This window comes from Exophiala aquamarina (genome assembly GCF_000709125.1).
Source record: "Exophiala aquamarina CBS 119918 chromosome Unknown aczIA-supercont1.3, whole genome shotgun sequence".
NCBI classification, from domain to species: domain Eukaryota; kingdom Fungi; phylum Ascomycota; class Eurotiomycetes; order Chaetothyriales; family Herpotrichiellaceae; genus Exophiala; species Exophiala aquamarina.
The window spans coordinates 3,434,027-3,454,369 of record NW_013550585.1 but is presented as its reverse complement, the minus strand read 5'-3'; the positions used below and the strand labels follow the sequence as shown (position 1 = coordinate 3,454,369).

General features: G+C 51.0%; 7 protein-coding genes across 7 annotated transcripts; 3 read left to right on the top strand and 4 right to left on the bottom strand.

The window, feature by feature from the left end:
- Positions 1-1,701: 1,701 nt before the first annotated feature.
- Positions 1,702-2,873, bottom strand: A1O9_04811 (uncharacterized protein; the record flags this gene model as incomplete). The annotated part of the gene is made up of 5 exons (XM_013407099.1): positions 1,702-1,916; positions 1,977-2,129; positions 2,206-2,515; positions 2,571-2,773; positions 2,831-2,873. 5 exons carry the CDS (start codon positions 2,871-2,873, stop codon positions 1,702-1,704), a joined length of 924 nt encoding a protein of 307 aa, XP_013262553.1.
- A 1,502-nt stretch (positions 2,874-4,375) lies between these two features.
- Positions 4,376-6,144, top strand: A1O9_04810 (uncharacterized protein; the record flags this gene model as incomplete). Its single annotated transcript, XM_013407098.1, has 2 exons — positions 4,376-4,574; positions 4,631-6,144. 2 exons carry the CDS (start codon positions 4,376-4,378, stop codon positions 6,142-6,144), a joined length of 1,713 nt encoding a protein of 570 aa, XP_013262552.1.
- A 1,737-nt stretch (positions 6,145-7,881) lies between these two features.
- A1O9_04809 (uncharacterized protein) lies at positions 7,882-8,238 on the top strand (the record flags this gene model as incomplete). Its single annotated transcript, XM_013407097.1, has 1 exon — positions 7,882-8,238. The coding sequence occupies one exon, from the start codon at positions 7,882-7,884 to the stop codon at positions 8,236-8,238; it is 357 nt and encodes a 118-aa protein (XP_013262551.1).
- Positions 8,239-9,483: 1,245 nt separating this feature from the next.
- Positions 9,484-10,390, bottom strand: A1O9_04808 (uncharacterized protein; the record flags this gene model as incomplete). Its single annotated transcript, XM_013407096.1, has 3 exons — positions 9,484-9,547; positions 9,598-10,096; positions 10,159-10,390. 3 exons carry the CDS (start codon positions 10,388-10,390, stop codon positions 9,484-9,486), a joined length of 795 nt encoding a protein of 264 aa, XP_013262550.1.
- Positions 10,391-12,258: 1,868 nt separating this feature from the next.
- Positions 12,259-14,352, bottom strand: A1O9_04807 (uncharacterized protein; the record flags this gene model as incomplete). The annotated part of the gene is made up of 1 exon (XM_013407095.1): positions 12,259-14,352. One exon carries the CDS (start codon positions 14,350-14,352, stop codon positions 12,259-12,261), a length of 2,094 nt encoding a protein of 697 aa, XP_013262549.1.
- A 275-nt stretch (positions 14,353-14,627) lies between these two features.
- A1O9_04806 (60S ribosome subunit biogenesis protein nip7) lies at positions 14,628-15,206 on the top strand (the record flags this gene model as incomplete). Its single annotated transcript, XM_013407094.1, has 1 exon — positions 14,628-15,206. One exon carries the CDS (start codon positions 14,628-14,630, stop codon positions 15,204-15,206), a length of 579 nt encoding a protein of 192 aa, XP_013262548.1.
- An 872-nt stretch (positions 15,207-16,078) lies between these two features.
- On the bottom strand, positions 16,079-20,249 carry A1O9_04805 (uncharacterized protein; the record flags this gene model as incomplete). The annotated part of the gene is made up of 4 exons (XM_013407093.1): positions 16,079-18,093; positions 18,147-18,246; positions 18,306-19,749; positions 19,798-20,249. The coding sequence occupies 4 exons, from the start codon at positions 20,247-20,249 to the stop codon at positions 16,079-16,081; spliced, it is 4,011 nt and encodes a 1,336-aa protein (XP_013262547.1).
- Between the last annotated feature and the right edge of the window lie 94 nt (positions 20,250-20,343).

The following is a 20,343-nucleotide window of genomic DNA, read 5'->3' as shown; positions in this document are numbered from 1 at the left end:
ACTATCAACCGTCGAGTTGCTGGTTAGTGTCGGCTACACAATGGGGAACGTCCGGATATCGAACTACGTTAAGGATCACCGCCCAAGTCCTCATTTGACCAAGAATCTGACAGATTAAAGGGTCATGATTGCCTGATATTTTTTTCCAGGCGAGCGCCGAAACAAGCGTGTGGAAAACCTCTGCGGATAATCATGGCAAAATTCCATCGTTGAATGCTCCCCATCCCAGCAGGAAACGGTCTGATGTGCATGCACTGACAATGGGAGCATTCCAAGACGCGGTAATATAAGGCTTCCGCATATCCGACTTCAGCAGTCCTACTATCCACCCCCAAGGAGTTAAAACACTTCCAGAACAGCGGACGATGCATGCAGCTTACGCTAGGAACTCGGTTGACAGTTCCTTGACACCACGCATTCAATAACCGCTTCGATCGATGGTTCCACAGAGGAGCAAATGATATGCTGACCTTCCCATCCATTCGTCAGGTTGTGCTATCTTGTGGGTCTCGAATTGCTGTCGATGGACATCCCACTCATGCTGGTTGCGCATATCATGTAAAGTATGGAGTACGGAGTACACTGCACGGTAATGGAGTTCGGCTCTGTGCTAGCGAGTAGCATTCAGGGAACAGCCCGATTACTGCATCCATGTAGGCTTAAAACAGACGCCCTACTGTGGATGGAATTGTGATGAAGCTATGAGGTCGTGTTGTGCCGGGGTTTTGTGAGATGTCCTGACCTTTACTATTTCCCGCCTCTTGAATGTTCGGCGCTGATTGTTGGTCCTAACATCACACAACATCTGAAAGCAGATGGCAAACGCGATGCCGCATGCGTACTCGATCGATCTAATTGGGTCTTCACTTATCGATGGCGATGCTAACCAGCGAACAAAGGCGTCACCTTTCCGAGGTCCAAGCGTATTGTAGCCAAGGGGACGTCGATATATCTTAGAATCGCCGCCAAGCAAGGACCTTGAGTCTGTCTTCTATCTAGAACTGCAGAAACATGCTGTGTTCAAGACGCTACTAAGTACATGACATGATTGTCTGCTTTCACCAAATGATATCGCACGGGGTTCGATATCCATGCCCGATAGGATCGTATAACTTCTCTTTGCAGGCAGTATTCTTCCACCGCGGTCGGATATTGGCTTGTACTGGATTGATCTTGCTTGAGTTAAGGGCACCTATAGTGCTTTTCTGGAATGGTTTTGATCTCGCTACTGCGAGATCAAAACTCACCCTTACACATGCCTTACATCTTGCCAGAGATACGTGGGGCCAAGTCACATAGTCCTCATTACTCGCCAATTAATCCTCCGTGGTCTTGGGAAGGAAGAACCTGGTCGGTCAAGCAAGTGCAAGGAACGATTCGGTCGCAGAGTTACCACCTTGTCAATGACGTCTCCTGATCGAACTATCATCCAAAGAACATGATATTTGAAGTAAAGAGTGAGCCTTTAAACTAGTATTCCCCTTCCTTCTGGATCGAGCATCACCGTTTCCACCTGTGGGTGTATCGACATTGTACGCCCGTTTTCTCATTATTGTTCGAGCATGGGATGAGGTACGGCGCCTGTCAAATTCATCTTACCGAATAGTACTCATTGCTTAATATCCCTTTTTGAGAGACTGACGATCGGCTGAAAGTTCGAACACTTATTCATAGTAGCGGCATCATCCAGGGTCAACAAATTCACGTGGATTCTTTTATCCGCTGGAGATGTGGTACCAGTCTTTCCCGCACAAACTGCTCCGCTCCATGCAGCTCCACGCCCAGGTTCAACACGTTAGGATCAGGCAGCTCTACCCCTGGATAGGTTCCTGTCAGGTTGTATAGATTGAACATGGTATCCCGAGCCTCGTTCCCGGTGCTAGGTAGGACAACATATTTGGTAGGTTTTCCAGTTACTGAGAACAGGTCAGACATCTGGGGAGCATCGTTTGCTTGAAGGGAATTCCTATTCCTACCTCGCTCGATTATTGAGCATATTTCATTTGGACTTCGCACGGCATCCATTGCATAGAGATGCTTGTAAAGCAAGGTCTCCTTTGCAGAAACCCACCTTTCAAAGATTGCTCTCACAACAGCAGCTAGATCGAGTTCCACCCAGAGCATGTGGACTGTCTCAGTATCATCCACTCAGTACTCTTCTTGAAGGATGCTTTAATTCTTGCCGAGCCAGGGATTCAAACTTACGCTTCACATCACCTTTGATGATGGGCTGTCGGAACTCAATGGTATCGTCGGTCTCAACGACGTGGCTACGACGGATCTGGTTCTCATAAAAGTTTCCAGTGAAGACGTAAACTGCTGGAAGGCCGATGTCATGGATATAACTGTCAACACGATGCTTGCCTTCGTAGATCTCACATGCGACTTTTCCTTTGGAAATCTCGAGAGACGAGGGCAGTGTGCTCCAGACAAAACAATGCACGCCAGCTTCCAGCGCCGCCTCTGCTGCATTGCGTCCCTGAGTCTCTTCGCTCGCGGGATCGTCTTTGATCGTCTGTCTTCTATATTAGTGTCATGAACAACTATTCTGGAGACTGGCCACTGACAACATCATAGAAATTCGTGGCAACAAAGGCCCCCCAGCAGCATCTGAAAGCAGCATCTAAGGAGGATCGAACAGTGAGATCGCCTCGCACGATTTCAGCTCCTGCATCTCTGAGTGCCTTTGCTGCACTAGACTCTGGGTTGCGAGTCAGTGCGCGTACAGTGAACTCTGCCGGGCTTTGAAGCAATAGCCTGGCCACCGAACCTCCTGGCAGAAATATGCTTAGTATGCTTGAACTTTCTGCAACCTCAAAAAGTCAACAACCTTGGTTTCCAGTGGCTCCGGTGATTAATATTCGGCGTGCCATCTCTTCGGGTATCCCAGATTTAAGATCACCTGGTCGATTGAGGGTTTTAGGCAGTGGTAGCGTGTCGAGTTTTTGTGAGATCCTCTAACAGCTCCCAGAGATGCAGTGTATCTCGGAGATGCGTATATTTACTGGAGGTTCCTTGGTTGTTCGTTCTGAGGGAAGAAATGCGGAGTACCGGTTATTCACCAAAGAAATATACAACTGCCGATGACAAATAAGGAGAGACTCGACCTTTCTGAACCGTACGTCTACCACGGCCTGCGGAAATATGCCGTGAATAAGCCCAGCTAGCTTTCAATATAAGCTCCGCAAAGTGATTTTTACCTTGGGGGTGTTGTGTAACGGGGGGAAGGAATAGAAGCGGTTGCAGAACGTTGCGTGGAACGAATTGGTTAGTTTGCTTTGTCGTCCTTCAAAGTAGAGCTCACCATCGAGCTGTCTGAAGTGTGACTATATACTATAGGCAAGTCATCTTGTATTTCCGTGCCCGATGATTGTCTCTCTGGTTAGGTGCATTTGGGGGGGAGGTGAATTCACTCCAATTTGTCCTGGGCTCCTCGTGAAGAGATCGGTGGTAGATCCAACAGTGCGATCTTAGATACCAGGCCCTTGACCGATAATTGCTTAATCTCTATTCAGAGAAGGGTGAACACTGAATACAGAAACAGGAGTTGTACGAGTGGTACCTGAGAGGGCACTGGTGGTACGGCAACCCGTGCTTTCCCTCTCAGCATCCTTCCGAAACAGACAAGTGCAAATGATGGCTTGGCACGCGGCGGATTTCCCAAAAAGCGGCGACGTTGTAATTTGGAGGGTTCGACCTGCGGGTGCCTTTTGAAGCATTCATTTATCTTCAGGACTGCCAGACTGCTACCACTTCATTGTTGCCTCAAGACCTACGTACTAACCACCATCAGCCTCTGCAACAACCTCAATCCATCGCCTTCTGACATACTAGACCCTCCAACTGTCGTTCCATCAGTCGTGAGATCACCACTCCCAATAACTCTTCCGCAAACTACACAATCCGCCATCCCACTCTTTGTCCAACAGCTGCCCCTCGATTACCTGATCCCGATATGCGACAATAGAATATCACAAATAATCTCTAACCGTCCTCGTTACCCTCTGGCCTATATTTTGTCCGTGCGGCTCGCAAACACAGTCAGCAGAACCCTTCACGTTCCCCTCCCTGCAAGCTCCGGCGCATTCTAGACCACCTTACCATCCAATCTTGACTCGTCTTTGGCATATACCGATCGACATTCAATGAGGTTCTAAGATCTGTTCGGGCGCTTAGAAAAGTCGGTGGAAGGCTTTGCCAGGTGGTTGGCGTTAACCCAGGTGTGCATTCTTGTCAGAGGCACTCCCGCGTGCCTCTGTGCTCGACAAAGGGGTCCCCGCTGCTTCTCCCACTGGTTAGGGGCTGATTCTAAACACAACTGCTCATATGCTCTCCGCCCATCCGATGCCTCTATTTGTACATTGAGCTGCTTGCTATGGACACCACCCAAGGGTTGGCCACAAGGGACGAGTTGTGGCGCATTCAAGTGACCCTTAACGAACTCTCAGCAACCCAGGTGAACCACTCGGACAGAATCATGCGGCTCGAACAGAAAATCCCCGATGGCTCTAGAACGAGAAGTCTATGGGGTGCTGCTTCACCTTTCCACGGTGTATTGAGTTCTTCACAGCATGGTATGACCAGTCCTTGATTCGCATTCCGCATGAGGAAACACTAAAGAAACCTGCAGAATCTGCTCAGAACCCGGCCGCTGAAGCCTTCCGTAACTTCGATGCCGACCCTGGCACGAGTATGATGAGTTCTTTGACTTTGGATGTCAGCGAGGATCCCAGGAGAGTTGCTGCTTCCAGAGCAAACTCAGTGAGGTTTGATGAAAGTGCGAACAATCACTATGGCTCTTCTCGGCAATCCATCGAGCTCCCGGCGCGCACTGGAAGTGGCCTTGGAGGCCATGCCATGTCCGAGAGATCTCTTTCTCACCGATCTGACGGCAGAGCTAGTGCGTCAGGGTTCGCCCGAACAAACAGTTTTGGCCTGGAGTCCAGTAGGCTACTTGGCTCCATTCACAATTCGCCTAGAGTGTCCGGCAACCCTTCGCCTGGATTTTTCGTGCTTGGACCATGTCCATCCATCATTCGATGCTGGCTTACCGAGACTTTTACCAACGATTCTCTGCTGTACGCTGCTATTTGTACTGGCTCATCCTCGTCATCTGTCAGCTCTTCGCTTGTACAAAAGCTTGAGTTGAGTGATTCGGTCTTCGAAGACGGTGATGGTCGGGCGATTAGGCTTCCGGTCTTCTTAACAGAGGCCAAAATACATTCTCCAGCAATGCGCCCAGCCAGTCCTGTGCCTCAAGTACCGACGTTGGTCGTGAAGTTCGTGGTTGATGAGCACCCTGTGATTGACTATTCCATCCAGATCATCTTGGGCAGTGATGTCTTGAGAAGTCACAGTGCCGATATCTTGTTCTCTCAAGATAAGTTGATGATTTTCGATGAGGAGCGGAATCAACTCTCTATCCCCCTCGTTCGACCTGAAGACGACGCAGCATACAGGGACTTGAGCACCGCGTCACGTAAGCGATCATCATCTATCGAAGCAGTCTTACCACCCCCAGTTTCGCCTCCGAGTCAAGGCCACCTTGGAGTCATTGGTCGACCCGGGAGATTTGTGCGACCAGATACCGGCTCTCCCGCCGATGGGGTGTCAGGTGGCGTGGATGTCGCAACCAATTCAGAAACAGGACGATCAGAGCAGGTGAACGAGCCTTCAACGAGATCCAGTCTCGATTTGAATACTTCAAGAGTTGCAGCCGAGGACTCCAAGTCTACCACTGGGAGTGAGAAATCCTTCACTACACCGCTTTCCAAGTCAGGATCTGGGGTGTGGTCCACTTCCTGGCGCTCAGCATCTTCCAATGCAACAGCTAATGAAGCAGCTTCCAAATCGTCGTCGACATACGCCAAACCTAGCAGTTCTCGACCGATGAAAGTGTTGCGACCAAGTAAGACAATGGCGAATGCGAATAGAACGGCGTCCTCTACAACCATCACTACGGTTGGTTCTGACAATGCAACGGGAAAGACAGTTGAGAATGGTAGGAATGCGAGTCAACCTGACCTGGGAGATGGCAAGGGTTCACAACCGACACCAGTCACAAAGGCCAATCCGATAGGATCTGGCACGGCCTTTGGGTGGTTGAATACTGGCCCAGGAAGACGAACCACGGCGAGTGGATAATGACAGGCCCCAACTACCTAGACAGCAGTCGACTAGATCAAAGGCTTGAAAAAGACGATTCTGAAAGACGACTCGGCTCTCCTTGGGGACTTTGAAGCGTTGTTGGAAGGCAGGAGGTTGAACCAATGCTCTTCTGTATGTATTCTTATTGAAAGATTCAGGGCGCAAGCAGAATCGGGAGTATGTAAGCGAGGATGCACCCAGTGTGCAGACCTCACGGCGAGAAAAACCCACGTAGATCATGCAAGAAACACTTGGACTCCCGCTTCGCCCGATTTTGTTGTCTCTTTTGAGTGTTTGCAAACAGGGCCTGAGCGGCCATCGATGGAGCCCCGTGCATTAGCAGGTTCATAAGAGGTGTTAGAGACTGACGAAGTCAACAAAACCTCAGGCATCTCCCTCCCCACACGTTCCATATTTGCCATGCCGCACCATTCATGGATAGGATTACGGTTTTCGGCCTTCCCAGCTAACTATTAATTATTACTGTTCATCCCCGTTGGTCGCTGATCGTCCCGTTAGCCCGATCCGTACCGAACTTTCCACTGACGTTCTACATATTACCTTAGCTGTCAATCTAGACTTGAAGCTCGTTCCCCCTCTGGTTCATATTCTTTCTTGTGCGCGACACATATTTGGACTTGAGCCTTCTTACAACCCAGTACGAGGTTTAATTATTTTTCTTGATCATTTTCCTGTGTGAGGCACGTCAGCCGCCTCAACAGCACCTAGTGCTATTCCGTTACGGCGGTAGAAAGAATACTCTCCCGCCCCCTCGCACCACCATACTTCCTCCGAGGACAGGGATTGCTGGCCTCGAGGTCTTTTGGTGATATATCATCCATAGTACTCGATCAATTACCAGAAAGCAGCTGTATAACAAGCGACGTCTGACCGCCCGGCATGTCTGAGAAACGCCTCGGTATGTGGGTTTTTTTCCCCCTTGCCTTTGTCTTTTCTTCTTGATTTGCGTGGCGGTATCACAGAACACCTCAAGCTAAGCTGACCATCCTTCTGCCCAGAAAATCCCATGCTCTTGTACGTTTGAGAAGCTCTCCCCTCGCCACTCCCCTTTCGCTGGCAGAAATCTTTTGGCTTTGGCTGGCTTGCTTACGCTTTACCATGCTCCACGGTACAGTGTCTGCGACGTGCAGGATAAATTTCGAAATGCGATCTGGGAGTTTGGGAAGGTGTAAGTCCTTTTCTCTCCATGTTGTCCTGCTTTCAAGGTGTGACACCGTACCACCATGTAATATCTGGCTGGCTAACGTACGTGTTCTCCCACCGGGGAAATAGTGTATCAACGACGCAGAAGATGGTTAAGGCCGGTATGTCTCTCTGTTTGACTGTTCGTCTGGCCCGTCCCCTCGGGATTCTATTCTACTCCCCAGCCGAAGGGAGGAAAATGTGCCTCTTTACCAGAAAAGCATCTCGCCATGGAGAGAAGAGACGGGAGACTCTACCCTCTACCCATCGCCCTCCACTTTCTCCTCTTCACATCTCAAAATAACGAGCCTCCATTTCCTCGTCGTCCAGCATCCTCCATCTCCAATCTCATCTCTGTCGCATCTCATCTAACCTCATCTTGTCTCTCCACGCACAGCATCGATCCTCAACATCCCCATCGTAGCAACCACCCAGAATGCCGCACGGCTCGGCGCCACCGTCGAGGAAGTCGCCAGCCTCTTCCACTCCCAACCCACGCCCGTAAAGGAGATCGACAAAACGGTCTTCAGCATGGTCGTGCCGGAAGTCTCAGACATTGTCGGCACCCCAGCGTCCCAGCGCCAACTGTCCGTCATCCTCGTCGGTATCGAGACACACATCTGCGTGACGCAAACCACCCTCGATCTGCTGCGGCGCGGGCACAAGGTCTACGTCCTCGCGGACGGCGTGTCGAGCTGCAACGAGCTGGAGCGACCGATCGCGCTGGCGCGGCTTGCGCGTGAGGGTGCGGTGGTCACCACCAGCGAGAGCGCGCTGTTTGAGTTATTAGGCGACGCGAAGAATGCGCATTTCCGGGCGGTGAGTGGCTTGGTTAAGGATACGAAGGACGACACGAAAGGTGCCGTCGCGACATTGGGGAAGTTGTGAGTTGTGAGTTGTGAGTTGGGGTGTTGGGGAGTTCCTGTCGTGGCAACATATGACGGCGAGGCATTTAGGAGATTGGGGCTGCTAGTTTGCTACTGCGACCATGGCCCTAGCAGAGGATCAGTAGAATGAAGTACATTCCAGCTATATAAAGGCATACAAGCGAAAAAGAACGAAGCAAGTTCAAGGTCCCGCCCAAACTTCATCTCTGATTCATCGCTAGCTCCGCCTGAGCATAGCAGCCACTTTGGGCGCAAAAGTTGTATCTGATCCATCCGAGTCACTTCCCCCAGGGCACCAACCTGCTCCCAAGTCCCACCAGTAAGCACTCGTGACGACGATCTTTGCGCCCGCACTCACAGCCACCGCCGTATCCAGCTAGAGACACGCCTCACCCCCCGTCTCACCCACCTCCACTGAGGCCTTGCCCTGACCATGTGCATCGGCCGCCATCCACGCCTCACTACGAGTCCCGGCCTCAACAGGCGTCGAATGATGACCTTGAAGATGGCCCGCTCCTGCTCCTCATCCCACATATTTGCTCGTACGACCTCTGGGGTCGACGGCAGCTAATTCTCTGGTGTAAATATGTTGGCGGCGGCCAGAGACAAATGACTAGCATTTCGTCTCAGTCCGGCGCCAGTGATGGTGTTGGTGTTGAGGTTGGAGGGAGTGTCGTCCAGAACTTGCTGCATGTCGTTCTGGTGGTCGTTGTCTTCGTTCGAGGAAGACGAGGAGGAAGGGGCGCCGAAAGAAAAGGAGACTCCCGACATCTTGTCGGGTATGATTTGTATGATTTGGGTTTGGGTTTGTGCTTGTGCTTGTGTTTGAGCAGAACGAGACGAGGGTTGGTCTCCGCTGTCTGGGTTCACGAAAGATCGACGAGTAGAAATAAAACAAGACAAGCAAAGTCGGAGAGATATGAATGTGGGAAGAGTGAATCACACTGTAGTACCTGTTTTCCTCCATCAGAGTAATTCCGGGAATAATAGTAGCGTATTCACGGCACGGGTGTTGAATAGACAATAGAACAGCCCAGAGTCAATCCATATAAAGCTGGGTTTGCAACGAGGGGGGTCCGGGGGCTTGAGCACCGCATTGATGATGATAAGAAGTGCATTTCGAGAGAAAAGTCCTCGCAATTCAAGAGTCCCCATGTGATTTGGGATCACGGGACATAGGGAATCCGTTCAACGATGAATTCAACTTCGTATTTTTGCTGATGAGAATGGAAGAGGGATCCACTTTTTAGCGATACCAAAGAAAAGAGACAGCCACTGGAACAGCGAGAACTGCAATGAGCAGCGCCACACTATTAGGTACATTAGTGGAACCGGCTTAAAAGACAGGAGTAACACTCACTTTCTACTGCAAAGGCGATTGGTCCAAGATTCATGACTTTGTTTGCTTTCAGAAGAGCCTTTGATGTCATCACTTCGAGCATTGTTCCTGCCATCAGTACTCTCCAAAGTGGCAGATTCTGATTTCAACGAAGAAGGGGTTAGTCCAGCTCCAGTTTCCGTTGTGACCGAGTATGGTGGTGGTGCAATATCGGGTAGGGAGTCTTCCTTGTGTCCATCAACATGGGAGTTTACCTTCTCAGATTTCCGTTCAGAGACTTCCTTCGGTCCTTGGTCCTTCACTATCTTCTGGCCAATATTTGCTGGGACATTTGCTGGGGCCTTTCCACTCAACGCTGTGGCCGCCTGGCTACCTTTCAAATCCGAAGGGAGTGTGGATACGACTTCGTCCTCGACGCTAAACGGGATCTGTGCCGTATTATTCTGTTCAGGTTCCGGGGCTTTTGGACCGTCTGGTTGAACTCGAAGGATGTTGTTGACGTTGCCAGAGCCATCATCAGCTGAGAGAAGTCAGTCTGATGCGTGCTGATAATTTTAAAAAGACAATTTTGAGCGCACATACCTGACGGCGACGCGTCATCCAGGACCCACCAGTCACCAGGACCCAATCTGAACTTGTATTGATATTCCCCAGGTTGGAGGTCGATCTCAAATGAAAACTGGTTCTCGACAGGGCCAGGGGTTTCACTCCGCTTGACCTGCATCTCTAGGGGGCTCCATTTCGTGAAGCTTCCAGCGACAAAAACTGGGGGTTGAACGTCCGCTTTGCTGAAGGTGATAGTGGTGGAAACCATTTTGCTGTGTCCGTCGCGTTCCGCAACAATGAGGGATGAGTTGTCACTGCCAGCAGAACAAAGTTGCAAGAATGTTCACACAAGGCCGGAAGAAAAGACGGATAAAGAAGTGCTCTGAAGACTGTGAAATTGATATTGTCAGAAAAGAATACTGTTAGATGATGATAAAGAATGACAAGGACGAGGAAGTGTGGGAGAAGCAAATTCATTGTCTGGTGTTGAGCAGAGCGAGGCGCGATGCAGCTGTCCTCTCCTTCTTCAGCCGTGGGTTGGTACTGTAGCGCCGAGCCTTCTTCTCGGGGCTGCAGCAGTCACATGTCGACGTTGTGCTTTTGGGAAGGCATGGACAGAGACCGAGTCATGCACTGGCCATTCCATCATTGTTGGCAAAAAGCGGCGCGACATGGCATGCGACGCCCTTGCTAGATGTACAGAATGCACACGCACACACGACATGCCTCCTTTTGAGCATTGCTTCCCCGTTGGAATTCTTCACGTATCCAAGCCTTGGATAAGTTTCCTGACACCCCTTCTTCCAGCTCAAGAGTGCGAAGGGCAAAGGTGGAAGCCAAATTGAGATCGGAGAAACATATAAGTCATGAGCATAAGGCTTACCTCTTGACAATCAAAAACAACTGGCCCAGTCCCTGTCGAAAGCAATACCAATCCCTTTACTCTGCAAGAAGCACGTGCTACAACACAAGTTCGAGTATGCGATCCAAAAATATCCTACGAAATAATCAGCAATTGATATGGCCAGGCAGAAGGTTGGACAGTCCAACGTACAGGTCAACCCAACGACCTCACAGAACGTTGAGAGAAAGAATCAGAGAATTGTCGTAATGTCGAGGATATCAATGACAATGGGTGGCGACGACTTGCCAGTGCTCCTGTTCGCAATTTCCACCCTGCTGGGTCAAAGCTTCTGAAAATCACAACAGATAGGAATGTGAAAAGCTGGGGAGCCGCTGAGAGCAAAATTGAAACAGTTTGTCAAATCTGTCACACCACAAACCCAGTTTCCAGCGGCTTATGAGCTTGGGTGTTCGTGCCCCATATCAACGCTGCCAACCAAGTCGAACAGGGAACACCATGCTTGTCGGCTGGTAGCGAATTCCGCGCCGACCCCAAGTTCCCAAGTGCATTCTACTCGTATTTTCCAAGGATGTGGATGCATAAATGTTGGTTCTCCCCGCAGATATCAACTAACTGTGCTTATTGGCCGGATGGCTTGAGAAGCACATGCGATTGAGGAAGTTCAGATGAGTTTGTTGGGATGTCAGTTGAGGACGGCATTAGCTTCCGCTAAACACTCCACCAGTGCCTCGTACCCTTATCGAATCGAAGATGGGCTTGGGCAGCGCCACAAGTGGCGTTGGACATCCCCTGACGGCTATCAGTACAATTATTTTTACATGACATCAAGTTTTGTTCCATGGCCGCACCCTTCACCGTAAATACTGATTTGAATGGTGGAAAGAGAGTCACTTTAAGCATGAAAATGGTGGGTTTTTCATGGGCGCTACCTAGCCGAAACCGGGGACAGCCTTATCATGCCGAGGATCTCATTGCCCGAACGGATGATTGAAGCCGGATGGATTATGCAATGTGCTGCGAAACAGCATAAATACTGTCTGGGCCACAGTTCAAGGGCTGATGTGACATTTAAAGATGGCACCAGTAGAAGACCTTGCCACGCATAAATCCTTCCTTATGATATACGAAGCATCCAGAGGAACTCATGCCCAATATGTGCATCATTGGCTTGGGAAGCACAGGTATGCACGAAAACAAAAGCGATATCAATGACAAAATAAGGGGGATGTAGGTCCCCATAAAATGGAAGTTGCAAACAACCACGTGCTCATCTATCTATTCAACCCAGCAATCACCTTGTCAATACCCTTGACTTGGTCCCTCACCTGAGGACAGTAATGCTTCCGCAACAACTCTGCTTCCCAGACACCACTCCCAGTGGCCAGGACATTCGAGCCTTCGACGCTGTCACTCTCGCCACGGAAGACCCCGTCACCCTTCCTCTCGTCGCTGTACCATAGCGGCTCGATCTTGCGGGCGTGTTTGTCGGCGACCTTGGCCATGAGCGTCAGCAGTGCGAGGGTCGATTTCTCTGGCAGCTGCAGCGCCATCGTCAATAGCCGCTTGTAGAATGCTGCGGCCGTCATGTTCGGGGGTGGTTGTGACGGCGTCAGCAGGATGGACGTAAGTACCCGTGTGAGCAGTAGTATTGGGGTCGAGATGTTGACTTTGTTGCTGTTGGCTGGCGAAGCAAGGCTGGATTTCGTTCCTTCTTTCCGGTGCGGGTCTGCGAGCCGAAGTGACTTGGGCCCGAATTCCACATCGGCATCGAGCGCAAGCGGGTAGAGTGATCGGAAGGTGTTGGAAGTGAAGAACGACAGGTCGAGATGTAGGCTCGAGGCCGCTTTGGAGGCATCTTGACCAGACAGGAGCGTGAAGGCTGTTTGTGTTGAGAGGAGTGATTCACGCATTCGATTGCGCGTTGTGTCAGCGTCGATGTCAAGGTCAAGCGCGGAGAGTCCCGTGATTTCAATCTGGTCTTCGTCCAATTCACCCTTGACCGCTGCATCGGCTTCACTAATGATGTCTTTGAGTGCTTCAAGCAGATCCCCGAAGAAATCCTGATTGATGAGATGCGCGTACTTCGCAAGTCCTTCCAAGACCGCCCCCATCAAATGCGGGATCCCAGTCTTGAGGATGCGGAAGTAGGTGACGAAAACCATCTTGAGGGTTTCAGACTGCATCTTTTCCCGTTCCTCATAGTTCACCGTGGCGTCGGCCTCTTGCATCTCTTTCTCGACGGCTTTGCGTTCTCTCGCAAATTTCCGTTGCTTTTTGGACCGATGCTCGAATTTCTCCTTTTTGACTCTCCTCCCGTGCAACTTTGACATGTCTTCAGGTTTGTCTGTTTTGGTTGTCGAACTTTGAGCCGTGAGTTCCGACAGAAGACGTAGCTGGAAGAAAGTATTCAGGACTTCTTCCCGCACCCGGTAGTCTCTCGCTTTCATCATCTTCGTGACAAGAGTCACGGCTTCCAAGGATGCGGCGCCATCATCGTCCTCGGCAAAGAATTTCTCCATTGTCTCAATGCATTTATTGAGATCAGATGTAGCCTCTCGTCCCGCAAACTCACGTACTAAGACGTTCAACAACTCAGTGCGGAAGTTGAAATGGGGCACCGAAAGTAAGAGTGTGCAGACACAGCTGATAGCCACACTTCTTAGCGACGAATCATCCTCGTAGCCTTTCTTCGCTTTAGCGAGAGAAGCCAGCTGTTTGACATATGCGTGATATCCTGTGACGAGCGCCTGCTCGTACTGCCTTGTCTGCCGAACGTCTTTTGATATTTTGCTTCCCAGCTCTTCATCTTGATACGCTCGTATTCGGTAACCCGGGATGACATCTTTGTAGACTGCAGCCTGTGCGGCAAGAACTAGTTTTCTGACGGGCACGGGGGCGTGTGGTCCAGCGACCAGGGCCAGTTTCTTGAACAATCCCGCATGTTCTTCTGGATCTTCGTTGAGCAATTCAGCGATGCGAGCTATGTCCTCCTTCGCGGTTAAGATCTGTTGTTTCAAAGGGACCTGAGGAACAGGCTCCATCTCAGTGGGAGGTGTGTCGACTTCCTGATCCTGATCTCCATCTCCGTCTTCGTACTCCGGGCCAGAGCCTGAAAGGCTATCGGAATTGTCCTCGAGCGCAGGCAGCTTCTCCTGAAACTTCTGTACACGTCCATCGGCAGTGAAAACGGGTAGTCTGGATGACTCCTTGGACTTTTTATTCCTCGACCTCTGTTCGTATTCTTGCTCCAAATCCCAGTCAGCTGCTCGGGCAAGGAGATCACTGGACTTGATGGTCTCAGAGGGGACACTGTCGTCAGTAGGAGGAGTGACGCGCCTGCGCTTTGCAGGTCGACCGTGAGGCATTGATTCAAATCACTGTGAGAGTTGTTGAATACGTGGGCAGATTCGACGTCAGAAAACCGAAACCACTCCTGCAGAGCCTCGAAGTCGAATTGTGACAAAATTTCGTGGACTGCGGGGATTGGTTTATCCGGAGTTCAACCGATTACCTCCAATTATTTGTGCCTGGTTTGATAATTTTTTCGAAAGTTCACTTCACTTCGTTCATGAAAGTCCGACCAGTAATAGCCAACTCTAACCTCTCACAGCAGCGACTCCTCTCCTATATACTAACCAAAATGAGGCCGCTCACGGACGTCGAGACGCAGACCCTTTTCACGAAGCTCGCCAACTACACGGGCCGCTCGCTCACGCAGCTGATAGCGCCCGAGGGCGACTCGTCCGGCAACGACACCACCAGCAACGATCGCAGCGTCTTCCGCTTGCACGAGTCTCGAGTCTACTACGTGCGGCTCTCACTCGCGAACCTGGCGACGTCCATCGCGCGCGACAACCTCCTCTCCCTCGGCACCTGCGTGGGCAAATTCACCAAAACTGGCAAATTCCGCCTGCACATCACGGCGCTCGATGTGATCGCCCCACACGCCCGCTACAAGCTGTGGGTGAAGCCCAACGGCGAGATGCCATTCCTGTATGGCGGCAACGTCGTCAAGGCCCACGTCGGGAGATGGAGCGAAGACTGTCCCGAGCATTCGGGCATCGTTATCTTGGCCATGGACGATACGCCGCTGGGGTTCGGGGTTACCGCGAGATCGACCGCTGAGGCGAGAAAGTTGGATCCTACGTCTGTGGTCGCCTTCAGGCAGGGCGACGTCGGCGAGTATCTGAGAGAAGAAGATACTCTGTTCACCACCTGAGACCCTGGGCTTGTTCGGTGAACGCCCGATCTTCACCGGTCTCGTTGACATACGATTCACCTTTCCGCCTACGAGCGAGGAAGCAGAAACGTAGGGGGGAAAACAGGACGGGCGGGTTCGTGAGGATTAAGCACAGGACCACAGGACCCGGGGTCCTGGAAGGACTGCACGACCTTTGGAGTCACCGAGGTTCCGATCACTCGGGCCAAAAAGACCTGCTGGCTGATCTTCATTCCTTCTAGAAGAAGGTGGATATAACATACGAGAAGGATGCAGTGCCTAGATCACCAGATCTATTTCTGAGGGCTGTCATCGGGAGAAGACTCTTCTTCTCCCGAGCCCAAAGCCAGGCAACTATGCCGTCGCCATGCCATAACCACCACCACCTCCAAGCAGTTGTCAGTAATGCACGCGGAGACCGTGGTTGAGAGAACACCCCTTGCTTGTCACATTCCAAGATGTAGCGACGCCTCCATATGGAACCCAGAGGCCAGCGTCCGACCACCAAGTCAATGCAATCGCAGTCCGACATGGATTGCGTTGCCGGTAGGACTCGTTTTCAATGAAGGGCTGACTGGTCCCCTGGACCAGAAATAACGCAAGACACTGGCTAGGGCCGCCCTCCTCTCGTCTATCAGGCACGCCATCTTGCGGCAATAGAGATACTCGCACCGCAACTGCTCAGCTAGCCATGCAGAGGGGAATAGCTATTTGTGCAGGGGCCGACGATGCAGCTCGGGTGGATGACGGCAATTAATGGTAACCAACCAGTAATAATTCAATAGAGACGAAGTATTGAGTGCTGTACATCCAAAAGTTGTTGATTGCGACAAGCTTGACTTGGCTGGCCCGTCGACTTTTTCTTATTTTATCTACCGTCTTCTCTTTTCCCAGTCGTCCCAGTCTTTTTTATTGCTGCTGCCCCACGACCAGTTCTTCTCATCGTCGGTCCAGTTATCTCCATCACCGCCACCACCTTTCTTCTCGTCATCTCGCTGCTGCATCCGCTTCTTCCTCTCATCCGCGCTAATCTTTGCACTGTCGCCTTCAGAATTTCCCGGCTCCCAAGTAGTGTCTTCATTTGCTTTGGTCTTGAAAGTCCCAGGCGCAGACCTAGCAGAGCTGGAGACTCCTTGTCCCCACTCATCAAGCCACTTATTGTGATCGGCGGAGGCACCGCTCCTTTTCTTTTTCTTGTCTTTTTTCTTCGCCGTGCTAAACCCCCATTCATCGTCGAGAGCTAAATTTTTCATTGCTCCTGCTAGTTGTGCACTCGAATCGTCTCCTTTGTCGTTAGTCTTGGTCCCGGTTTGGGCGTTGACATTACCAAAGGTCCAGCCGAAATGACCGGTCGGCATCGGCGGCTCATTGGTGTTCTGAGGGAGTTGCGTGGTTTCTTCTGCAACGATGAGTGGCTCTGGCTCATCGTGTATCTCAAAGATACGGCCACGGATGGATTTATTTTCGTCGTCGTCGATGGTGTCCTCCACGTAGGTCGCTCTTGACCTGAGTGCCCCTATTTCTGGTTCCGGAGTCGTTGACCTCCGTCGCTGATCCCCAGCAGACTTGGTGATCGAGATGTTTACAGTCGGCTCTGTGATCGGGGCCACACCTCCAGTATATTTAGCCAACTGCATTGCTGTAATGTCCTTATCGCTCTGGGGTTCTTGCTCTCCGTCCCTCTCCATTTCTTCCATGGGCGATTCCGTAAAAAAATAGTGTCTAGAGTGAAGGGGCGGCAATCTATCAAAAGTTGGGGGCGATGGGCCTCGTGGCGCTCGAGCACGAGCACGAGCATGTGGTCCTGGACCTATGTCGTAGTCGGGCTCGTGCAGTGGGGACATCGAACGGCGTCTTCTGATCGAGGGCAGGTCTGACAAACCATATTGGTGCTCGTTTCTCCAATATACTTCATCGTCGCGACCCAAATTCGAATGGTCAGAAAATGAGCCTACCCGATCATCATAAAGTGATCTTCTCTGTAATTCTTCATCACGACGATCAAGGTAGCCGAGAGATGCCTCTTGTAGGCGCTGTTTTTCGTCGTCTCGATGTGGTCGAGAGATTGATGGGTAATGCTCAAAGGTGTTTATGGTTTCTGCTCGATGTACTCGTGGATACTTTGATCTCTGTTCCACTTCAATCTCAACCCGTCGTGGAGTGTGTGGTGGAAGCTCCGAGTCATATCTGCTCCGCCTCATTCGATCGCCTTGGCCATAGCCACTTTCTAGGAACGCTGCTTCATTGACTTTCCTCGAATTGATATGAGAGGAATCGTGTACCAGGATAGGCCGAGGTGCAATACTCCAATCTTTCCGCGTAGGAGCCAGAGGATAACCGCCAGGCATAGAGTAGTATTCCGCATCATACATGTCATACTGGGGTTGCCGCCGCGGCGGTATAGGTGATTCGGGCCCGTACCCTGTATATACAGAATGCCGTCGGTGCTCGCGCGGGGTCTCAGTTTGCCTTCCTGATTGCGGATACCTGTAATCGCGTATAGGAGAGTGAATCCGTATTGGCTCCAAGACATACTCGTCAAAAGGTTCCTCCCTGCCTCTCACACGAGGGTTGAATGAGTCCGTTCCGGCAGAACCATCTTCAAAACGTGTCTTCTTCGACCTCGAATGTCTTGTATCGCGGCCGGGTGGAATCTGGGGCCGAGGAGTGAGGCCATGATCAGGGACTACATACAGAATATTCTCAGACTCAGGGCGTTCTATGGTAAAAATCCCAGGTATTCCATCAATTGCAGTTTCATTCGTCCTCAAGCTAGAGAAGGTGACATTTAAAAAGCCGTCACGGTCAATCATTGAAGAAAAGAACTTTCGCTGTTTAATATGGGCTCTCGCCAATAACCGTTCAGCAGCGGGCAGGGACTGAAAGTCTGCGTAAGGGTCAGTAACTCAGGCTACGCAACGAACTGGTTGAATACGAGACCTTTATTGTATGTGACCACGGCAACAGGGCGATGTCTGCGGTCAATAAGAGAGTCAAGAAGCGAGGACCCCAGCTTTCGCATAACGATGTAGTCTGTGCCCTGTAATTAACGTTAGGCAAAAGAAGCGGAATATGCGGCAGAGAAAGGTCAAGACGCACCGTTTCGATGTAATCAAATCCCTCCTGAATCAGTCTGGATGGGTCGACCACGTCCACGGGAAGGAGTGTGGAGTAAGAGAGACCATCGTAATGGAAGACCTCGACCACGACGGCAGGCTGCTTCTGGCTCGAGTCTTGCCTGGCGGCGTTTGAATCGAAAATATTCTCTCGGCCACTATTACTTTGTGTGGCCTCTTGACTTTCATTTTCGGCATCATCGAGAGACTCGATCTCGGGTGAGCGGTCGCTACCTTGTCCATAAGGCCTAATTGGGTTAGGAGAGGGGGAGGAAGGAGGAAAGGCCAACCCATTGCTGCCGTCCTCGCCGTCATCGAGCCATGTTTTATACTTCAAATCAGTGGACTGTGGCATCCTGATAAGTACCAGCTGCACCAGTGAGTCCTTGCTAGACCGCCGGAGCTCAAACAGCGACCTCGCTGGTTTGCTCTGGTGGAGGGAGATCATGCTCCATTTGTGTTTCACGTCGCGTTGCTTTTCTTCAAAGACTTCATTGATCTGCTTCCTATACCATAGATGCAATTGTGCATAACGTTCCCACATGTGTCGGCTACTCCTCCTGTAAGCCTTGCTAGTAATGAATTCATCCAGCCAGTCTTCGGCAAGGGGCGTACAAAAGCGGGATTGAGATCTTTGATCAATACACCAGGCTTCCAGACGAGGCCTCTCGACAGGCTTTCTGGGATTGTGCCTTGGTCTCTGCCGTACCGGAATGGAGGATACTTGGGAGATTCGGTGATCTGAGGCCTGCGCAGCAGGGCTTTTCTGATGTTGCAGCAGGTTGTTGGTTAAGCTCGTGCGGTTCTGAGAGATCAAAGCAATTTGATTTGTAGCTCCAGGGTCAGGATACAGCGCACTGCCATTCAGTTCTCTCTCTGGACCGGGCAACATCAACAGTGCTTTGCTTAGAATTCGATGAATCTCTTCTTCGGGGACTTTGGCATCCTGGAGCATCCGCCGGAAGTCACGGTCTCTTTCCTCCTGTTTGTAAGCAAGCTCAGCCGCCTCTAAGCGTTTCCTTTCTTCCCATTCCTTGACGGCCTTTTCGGCGATTCTTTGCTCCTTTGCAGCTTCTTCATCTTGTAATTTCTTTTGTTCGAGTTGAAGAGCATGCAGGCGCAACTCGTCAGCTTTCCGTTTAGCTTCGGCATGTTGAATCTCAGCCCATTTGATGTAGTCCTTAAGATGCTCGGCGCTGGCATCATCTTGGATCATACTACTTTGTCTGCCACCTGATTGGCGTGCGCCTGTGCCAAATGCAGGTACAGAGTAAGGAGGCGGTTGGGTCTGAATGGTACCGGAGGCGTGAGGCGCTGAAGTACGCTGCCGAGTTACGGCCTTTTCATACTCAAGAGTTGCCCATTTCAATGTTCTCGTCCAGGCTGGAATTTCCGATATGGCCTGTTTCTTCTCCGCATCGGTGTCACTGAACAAGGTGAGTGCGGTGACAGCGCGGGGATATATTGAAGCTTACCCAGTCAGTGCAATCATGGACAAATAAGTCAGTGTAAGATCAGCTTTGATACGTGAAACCTCGAGCTGGGAGATCTCCAACCTGGGCTTCAGAAAAGCAAACTGGATCTTTTGGAAACATGAGAGTTCAATTTCATCAGAGCTGACGAGGTTTGGATTGATAGGTGTATTCTTCTTCTTGAGCATGGTTCGAATTTCGACAATGGCATCACTGTAGCGGCTAGCAAGGCCGGCAGCTTCAAGGACGCCTTTATCTCCATACAGCCTTCCCTTCTTGGCCAGGTCGCCTAGGCGCTCCATTGCCAGAGAGGTACTCTCGATCTCAGCGCCCATGCGAGTGAGAGTCTGGCGGGCATCTTTGTAATCCCCGATTAAAGTATTCAATGTCTTTGCGAGAGAAAAGCCCAATTGGGCCACGCCAACAATCGCGCTTGCCTCACCGATTCCCGCCATGGTGCTTCCAAGGGCAATCAGTCGACAGCGCTCATGGGGAAAGAAGCTGTATCAGTGAGAAAGAGTACGAAAACAATTTTCTGCGTACATTTCT